The sequence below is a fragment of the Panicum virgatum genome, chromosome 7N (genome assembly GCF_016808335.1).
Source record: "Panicum virgatum strain AP13 chromosome 7N, P.virgatum_v5, whole genome shotgun sequence".
Classification (NCBI taxonomy): Eukaryota; Viridiplantae; Streptophyta; class Magnoliopsida; order Poales; family Poaceae; genus Panicum; species Panicum virgatum.
Genome location: NC_053151.1, coordinates 36,453,002 through 36,461,407, shown reverse-complemented (window position 1 = coordinate 36,461,407; position 8,406 = coordinate 36,453,002). Strand labels below are relative to the sequence as shown.

The following is an 8,406-nucleotide window of genomic DNA, read 5'->3' as shown; positions in this document are numbered from 1 at the left end:
GTGGTTCTGGCGCCCAGGGGACACAGAGGATAGATCAGGCAGCCAAGCTAGCTAAGATGCTGGATGGAGATGGCAAAGGTGAAGCTGTATGCTAATACCTGGGTATATGTTAGTTTAACTATGCTAATGCCTCTATGTTTTGTAGATGCTTGTTTGGCCTGTGGAAATAGCCAGTTGATTTCGGCTGACTTAATAGTATTCTGTGAAAGAAAATAAACTAAAATAAATCTAAATAAGTCGAAAGCAGATAAGTCGGAATAAGGGCGACTGAGGTGCTTAAGGCACGAATCTTGTAGTTTTGAACCAAGAACTAGAAAGAAAAGGAAATTAAACTAACAATTGTTAAGGAGTTGCGCCAACATACTATACTACAGGGTACACATATTGACATACATACAGTAGAATTTTTCATTCAGGCCTCGATCAGACAGCCGTTTTTCTTTACTACGTACACATCTTTGATTTGTGAATGATCGAAAGAGCACACTAGCTATCTAAAATTCTAAGGCACTCTTTTACTCCTCACTTCTCTTTACACCTGGCCCTAAGGGCGCGCTTTCGCGGCAAGAAATAATTAAGCGCGCGGTAACTCGCCCGTGCCCGAGCCGAGGTCCAAGAATTTACCGCGGGTCCGGGCCGGGGGCAATTGGGGAAACCCGGCTCGACAGCCGGGCTAGTGCCTAGTGGAGCATGGAATTCCCCCTGACAGCGACGCGCGGGGGGTCTTTGGCGAGCGACAGGGGAAGCGGAACGGAGCCCCGCCGCGCCGGTGCCCGATATATACGCGGCAGCGGCTCACTCGCCCCGTGCCCTCTCCTCCTCACTCGCCGCAGGACAGGCAGAATCCGAGCAAAGGGAAAGACTTTGCTAGCTCTGCCCCTCCGGCCAGCGTACGATCGAGCTACCTGCCGCGGGCCTGCCCGCACAAATATCTCCAAGGAAACACCTAAGAACAGCGCCCCTTCGAGGCAAGAATCAGCAGCAAGCTCCCGGCGAGCTGAGCTTTTCGTATTGCGCTAGCTAGCTACCAATGGAGGCGGCGCCGCTGGGCTGGGGACGGCTGGAGGTGGACGGGTGGAGGAAGGGCCCGTGGACCAGCCAGGAGGACACGCTCCTCGTCGAGCACGTCCGGCAGCACGGCGAGGGGCGGTGGAACTCCGTCTCCAAGCTCACAGGTACGCTACTGCCGATTTCAAGAGCAAATTCGCCTCCTCCCTTTTGTTAGTTTAATTTTCTTATTGGTGATCGATCCACTTGATTTCAATTGTGCGGTTTTTTATTTTGGGTTCCCCAAGTACGAATGGAACCCTGGCTCTTTTCACCAACAAACAAGCTAAAAGCAGCTAAACTTATTGCAACTTGCGAATGATTGAGCTCGCAGCAAGTTGCGGCGGCGGCCGTCAACCAGGCACAGTACTACCGGTGTACGGTGTTGTACTTTTGAGCTTGTGTTTTGCCAGGACCCTCAACTGGCAACTTGCAGAGCTGTCCCAGGATTCCACCATGCACGATGCTGTTTGTCCCCTGCAATTTGCTGCTACTGCTATTGCTGCGAGTGTTCAGCTCACTCGCGAGTTAGCAAGAGGGAGCCTGCATGATCTATCTGTGAGCACTGAGCACAACGTAACCAATTATACAAAGTTCTATATGTCCAGTTTTTGGAATTCCGTCCAGTTCCATGAACCAACCAACTAGCTGTAAACATGTACAGTATGCGCCGTGGGCTACTGATCTGAACTGTGGTGTGGAACTGTGGATGCATAGAGTAAAAAGATACCCATCGTCACGACGTCACCGTCGTCTGATTAAGATCGTCAGATTACGGCGATCTTAATAATCATATGATGGGCGCATCTTATGCGTATACTTTCGATTCAGTTATATTCCTGTGCGTACACGTTGCAGACTTAAAAGTCTTATGAGAAGAGTGACGTGAAAGTGAGCGTATAATGGTAGTACAGGGTCGAGTTGTTATTGGATGCCCATCTCCGATCCATAACGACACTGTACCTGGGTTCGTATCAGTCCATTTTCAAGGAAAACTACAGCTATCTCATGCAAATCTTTTTTTCTCAAAAAAAAGTTGTGTTATCCTTCGAGTGATCGAGTTGGTTATTAGAATGATACTTAGATCATGAAAGCCGTCACTTGCTACCACTCAAAGTTAGTAAATTGACCGGCACCTGTCGGTGGACATGGGTGGCTGGAGCTGTTTGTCTGAGATCCTCCATTCTCCTTTTGGCCTTTTTGTGCTGCAGGTCTGAAGAGGAGTGGCAAGAGCTGCAGGCTCCGGTGGGTTAACTACCTGAGACCAGATCTGAAGCGAGGCAAGATCACGCCCCAGGAGGAGAGCATCATAGTCCAGCTCCACGCTTTGTGGGGAAACAGGTATAGTAAATTAGCACACCGATCAGGCGCCATGACTTTATTAGATATTGTGCACTGAACATGAAATAAACAAAGTTCCTCAACTAATTAAACAAGGTTCCTAGCCAGTGTTGATGTACTGAAAATTCTTTGCTTGCCACACGTGTATCGTGAGCAGGTGGTCGACGATCGCGCGCAGCCTGCCGGGCAGGACGGACAACGAGATCAAGAACTACTGGAGGACGCACTTCAAGAAGGGGAAGCCGTCCAAGAACATCGAGCGCGCGAGGGCGCGGTTCCTCAAGCAGCGGCAGGAGATGCAGAGCCAGCAGCAGCAGCTGTTGCAGCTGGCCGCCGGGCAGGTCGCCAAGGACGAGAACCAGGACGGCGGCGGCGCGCGCACCGGGGCCGATGATGACGACCGTGGCAGCGCGGTCGTCGACGACGCGTGCGCGGCGCCGTCATCGCCGGCGTTGGCAGCCGAAGCCGAAACCGCCGCCGGGCACCACCACCACGAGGACCTGATCATGCACGACGCCATGGACTTCATGTGCCCCATGTCGTGCGCCCTCCTCCTCCACGGCGCCGTTCACCAGGGCGGCGGCACCGGCAGCTGCTGCGGCTCCACGGCCAGCGACGAGTACGGATCCGGCGAGGAGGACGGCGCCACGTGGGGCAGCCTGTGGAACCTCGACGACGGCGTGGTCGTCGACGACGTCACCACCGCCGCCGGGGCGTGCACGTTCTGGTAGAGGGAGATTTGCTAACCCTGCTGCCGCATGCCTTCTACCAGAGCTAGAGAAGCTGTGATCGTCGTGTAGCGGTGGTGGCCTGGTGCTGGTGGATAAGGACGGAGCAACCGCTACCGTACGCCCACTTTGCAACAGCGGCACAGCTGCCGGCGCCTCAGCCGATGACACGTAAAAGCTCCCGGACGCTTTCTTTATGGGGAAACGTACACAGAACAAGTTTTTTTTCTCTGTCTCTCGCTACGTATAGCTAGCAATTAGCAAAAGCTCTCTGATCCATACCCTGAAAGACCGAGGGGATAAGAGGGTGACAAATTACCAAATTTGATATTGATTATTTGCAACCACGCATCATGCATGCAGCATTGAGTGTAAAGTGTGTATTACGTGCAGGGGCGGAGACAACACTGGGTCTAGGGGGCTCCAGCCCCCCTAAACCCCAAAAAAACCATGGAGCCCCCTTGAACCCCCCCCCCCCCCCCTCAATTTTTTGAGAAGAAAGGATGAGGAAGAAGAAAGTAAGAGAGAGGAAAAAATTAGCCCCTCTTCAACCATTTCTAGATCCGCCACTGATTACGTGTAATGAACAATATGATCTTCAGTTGTCACTAATGAGTCAGTCGTTATCTAGGAAAATCACTAATGAGTCGGTGTATCTGCATTATTATTCTGTTTTAGCAGTGTGCTTACCTTGCATGTGGAGGAGGTCTTTTCTGCCTTCTGGAGCGTATGACCGCGGCCACGCGTCCGAGTTCCCTCTTTTGTTCCGTTCGTGTGGGCGGCTGAAGCCCATAGCACAGAGCCCACAAGGCGTCAACATTTCAGGAAAGAAGGCTGTCATTTGACACGGCCCAGCTAGAAGAGCAGCCATCTCCTTTTCTCTTTTCATCATCTAAAAAAAAGTGAAGCGTTTGATCGATGAAGAGTTGATGACAAAGATCAACACTCTAGTTTTTTTCCGTTTGAAAAAGAAAACTCTAGTTTTTTGAAAGGGTTTGTAGACCCTTTAAAAAGATAGTAGTTTGCAAAATTTTCACAAGGATAATTTATTTTAGAGAAAACTTTCTATATTTGTATTTTTTTTCTAGACAGCTCATACACATAAAACTTATTAAAAAAAGAAACAACTCGTTCAAGCGGGTCTTGTAAAAATGTTAACTTAAACAAATACCATCAGCTAAATTTTGCATAAAAATTAAGTAATTCAAACACACGAAAAATTTTGTCTAGAAAAAAAAGAGGCTAAATGCATATCCATATGAATAATCTATTTTAAGTAAATATGATGAAGACAACTACAGGTGGCAAAATGGAAAAAATGATGGAAGTGAAAAGGGAAAAAATAAAGATAAGGGAAAAGGAGGTAGGCCCACAGGGTAGACAGATTGGTCTAGACTAGTATATTATCCGTGCTAATATTTTCTCCTAGTATATTGCTTGTCTTAATTGTAAGTATAATGCATTATAATACAATTATTGTGATGGACATATAGAAAAAGAAAAGTTAGGTTGATTTATAGGGGTAGATGTGTCTCATCATTCTTATATTTTCAAATTAAATGTTCAATAAAACCATTCGAGGGAGCGTTGATCAACAAATTCCGGTGCGGCCTTTATGAACACGAATTTATCAACTCGGTGTGAAGAACGAAGGTACACTGAGCTTCACCAATTCAAGATGTGCCATCACTTTCCTTCTTGTTCTATCGAAACGACCTACCATGAGATGCACGGAAACAGGGCACTGACGTTCCGCCTTCTCGCCGTGCAATCCTTCGAGGAGGAGGAGACAACACGATGTTCCTTTGCGCCTGCGTCTTGCCGTCTCCGTCTTCAACAGGGGCGGACACGCGTGGCCCCTGGTGGCTGCGCACGCGCGTCGAGGATGGCGAGAGGATGAGCACACCGGTGTTCAGACAGACGGCTGCTGACGGCCGGGACTGGAGGCGGCGCATCTCCGGCTGCTAGCGTCTTGAGAGAGCATTGTGCGTGCGAGACGCCTGCCATGCCGGCCGTCGCAGCGTCGCGCGGCGCCCAGCACTCGGTCGAGGTCGCCCCTTCTGCCTTCAGGAGCGTGGTGGCGGCTAGATGCAGGAGGGCGAGGCTCCCAGACGCTCACGAGGAAGTGGACGGAAGCAAGGGAGGCCCTGAGTGCTGCGGCGCTCCGACGAGCCGCGGAGGAGGACGCCCAAAGGTGGACGGTGTTTGAGATACCAATCGGGGGGACGGTATTTCATATACCGTCCACCCCCTTGGGCACCTACCGTCCGTCCGATAGGACGTGTGCGGCCAAGATTGGGCGCGTCGCAGGGGCGGCTTCCAAGTCAGGGGCTCGCGCAGCTTGCCGGTGGCCGCGGTGGGTCGGTGGCTCGGAAGAAGGGAGAAACAGTGGCTTGCTCGCTTCTGCGGCGATGACGGCCGGCAGGGTGGTGCGAGCGCGGCCAGACATGTTCGTCGAAACGCCGCACCGGTGTCCGACGAGGCCTGGTGCTTGCCCCGGTGCCGTGCGGCGCGCTCACCGGACGCGCCGCCTGAACTGGAAGGCGACCAGAAGCTGCCCGCGCGCGTGGAGTCGGGCAATCGGCAGCAGCTAGCCGTGAGCCTGTCCACAGCGCGGGCGCGCGGCTCCTACGAGCAGGGCGTGCCGTCGGGGGAGCTCTGTAATCTGTGTGCAGGGAAGACGTACGCGGGCGCGGGTGGGTCCAATTGGCAATCTGCCAAATCCTGAATGCCCTGACGAGTCTCACAGATCTTCCAGCTAATCAAGAACAGGGCGGTGCAGCTCTGCAGCCACGGTGCTCCGTGCAATGCGGCCATGCACTCTGATTTGCGAGGCAGAAAGATGACAAGTGTGAGCAGAGTGCCTTGCACCTTCGATCGGAGAAGCATTGCACCTTCGGTCTGATTTGCGAGGCAGAGAGATAAGGAGGAAGAGGCGACGAAGACAGCTGCAGGATATGGCCGGAACGCGGCGCTGCACCGGGCCCCCGGCCAGCCACGGCAGGCGTGCGGCATGAAGCAGAGCAGGCGGCCTTCGATTTCCCTGCGACCCCCCGCGGTAGTCGTTGTTCGATCACCATCCTCGCGTGCAAGATCCCGCGGCACGAAGCTTCCAGGATCATGGGGAGGGTCGCCAGGGACAGCCAGGGTGCGGCGACGCCCCGGCGAGCGGCGGCGTGAAGCGGCCACGGCGTTTCATGCGACACCGAGGGTGGACGGTATTTGAAATACCGTCCACCCCCCGGGTAGCATTGCAGCCGTCCGATCGTATTTCCGCGGTCCAGATTAGGCGTGGCATCGTCAAGCTCACCTGGTCTGAGGCGCAGGGAAGGCGGTAAGCAGAGGGGCCTGCTCGCCCGATCACTTGGTGGCGGGGGAAGGTTGACGGCGGCGGCGACCCGACGCGTGCTTCTAGAGATAGGTCACAGCCGCTAGCCTCGGCAGGCCTGGTTCTGCCGCCGCCGATGCCGGGAGCTCTGGTCGCCATGGGTGGGGCACGGATGGTGTCCATCCATCCGGTCCAGGTTCGCCGAAATTCTCTGGCTTCTCTACACGAGCGAGCTTTGAAATGCTCCAATCCCTTCTGCACACGAGCGATCAGACCTGGCAGAGCCAGTCTATACGTCTGTTTCCGTGGAAGAAGAAGAATTGGATGCTCTCGTCACCTTCGGCACTCACGCGGGTTCTTCTTCTTGGTTGCTCAGCCCGGGCGTGCCGCGTGCTCAGGTCCAACACCCTCCTCTCGCAGCTGCAGCGGACGGCGGGCATGGCGACCGACAACGACAACCCAGCGGCGACGGGCGACACTCTTCGGGAGCTCGTCACGGCCTGCCGGAAGAGCAGCGCCATCCGCCGCCTCCTCGCAGGGGAAAGGAAACAAAAAGACTTTGTTTATACTTTATTATATGACAAAAAAACAAGAGGTTAAATGCATATCCATATGACTAAATCTGTTTTAAAGCAAATACGATGAAGACGACCACGCGTGGCAAAATGAAAAAAAAAATTGATTGAAATGAAAAGGAAAAATAAATAAAAATAGGGGGAAAGGAAAGAAAAGGAGGTAGGCCCACAGGGTAGACCGGTCTGCACATTCTTCCTAAGAATCGTCTTGTGGAAGGGGCGCAGTCGATCACGTCCCAGAACAGAAGGACGTGTTTCGTGCAGACCAGGTAGAAGTTCTTGTCAGGTGGTGGATCCCAAGTTGAACGTAGAAGGGCGAGTGTAAAATCTGAATTCAGCGGAACAAGTATTACACGTTGTGATCTTTCAAAAAAAAAAAAAACAGCGTGTTCGGTTGGACTGAAATGGGTAGCTGATTTCGCACTGTAGCTACAGTATCCTTGTGTGATAACTGTCACAATCTGGGCCTGTGCAACGGCCATCCGCCCAGCCAACGCCCATCACAAGCTGAAATATGGCACGCTGTATGTCGCATGTTCACTAACCATTTTGTTCACCTAATCATCATGATTTGAATCCTCAACTCCAATTCGGGCGTCTTTTTCTTCTTAATGAAAAAGCCACCTAATTCCTTATATGTTGGACATAGTTTTCCTCTCTCGTGCACCCGGCTACGCTGACAAAAAAAAGAAAACCATCTCGGCGCACGGTCGCATGACAAACTGGCAACCGATACGCATCGGGTCCTCAACTCCTCATGGGATCGCACATTCGCACGTTTGGATGCCACCGCCGCAACGAGATTTGCCTGGCGCGCGCCATGCCAGTTCTGATCTTGTCCCTTCTAAAAAAAAACCTGATCTTGTCCGTCCGGGATACCTTTTGCTTGCGGAGTTCAGAACTCCAGATGACGAGAGTCCCTGACCGATGGAGCCATGGCGGCGGACGCAGTCGCTTCGGCCTCGGCTCAGCCCCTACTCCGATCATGCCTTGCCTTGGCTCCTCAGACGCCTCGGAAACCAGCCTCGCGCGCTCCATGAAACTGTTAGGGATCGAGAAGGGTAGCGGGGAGGAGGAGAAGAACTGGAGTTCGGGAAGGCAGCAAGAATGTCGTGGCGGTGGAGGTCGGATTGATAGAGGAATAGGGTTTAGTTTGTTACATCAATTTCTGTCCATTCTCTCCTCATCTCTCAGTACATATACTAGCCTAGTGTACCCATTCTGGGCCGGTCACCTTGCTATTGGGCCGCCTGGTTCTTGGGCCGGTCTCCTGTGGGCCGGAGCTGCTGACACCCCCCTCTTCTTGAGAGCCGACTTGTCCCCAAGTCGGAGCCAGTGGGAAACGCTGACGTAGGGCTTCCAAATCCTCCCATGTGGCGAGAGACGC

General features: G+C 53.0%; 1 protein-coding gene across 1 annotated transcript; it reads left to right on the top strand.

Annotated features, from left to right (window-relative positions):
• Nucleotides 1-824: 824 nt before the first annotated feature.
• LOC120680594 (myb-related protein MYBAS2-like) lies at nt 825-3,490 on the top strand. Its single transcript, XM_039962092.1, has 3 exons — nt 825-1,175; nt 2,259-2,388; nt 2,546-3,490. Exons 1-3 carry the CDS (start codon nt 1,031-1,033, stop codon nt 3,117-3,119), a joined length of 849 nt encoding a protein of 282 aa, XP_039818026.1. The 5' UTR covers nt 825-1,030; the 3' UTR covers nt 3,120-3,490.
• The last annotated feature ends 4,916 nt before the right edge of the window (nt 3,491-8,406 follow it).

What these genes read in the sequence shown, in the direction of transcription:
- LOC120680594 (XM_039962092.1), top strand. Translation starts at nt 1,031, where the DNA reads ATGGAGGCGGCGCCGCTGGGCTGGGGACGGCTGGAGGTGGACGGGTGG. An exon ending in CTCCGTCTCCAAGCTCACAG is followed by an intron (nt 1,176 to 2,258) that starts GTACGCTACTGC and finishes TTTGTGCTGCAG; the next exon opens with GTCTGAAGAGGAGTGGCAAG. An exon ending in CACGCTTTGTGGGGAAACAG is followed by an intron (nt 2,389 to 2,545) that starts GTATAGTAAATT and finishes TATCGTGAGCAG; the next exon opens with GTGGTCGACGATCGCGCGCA.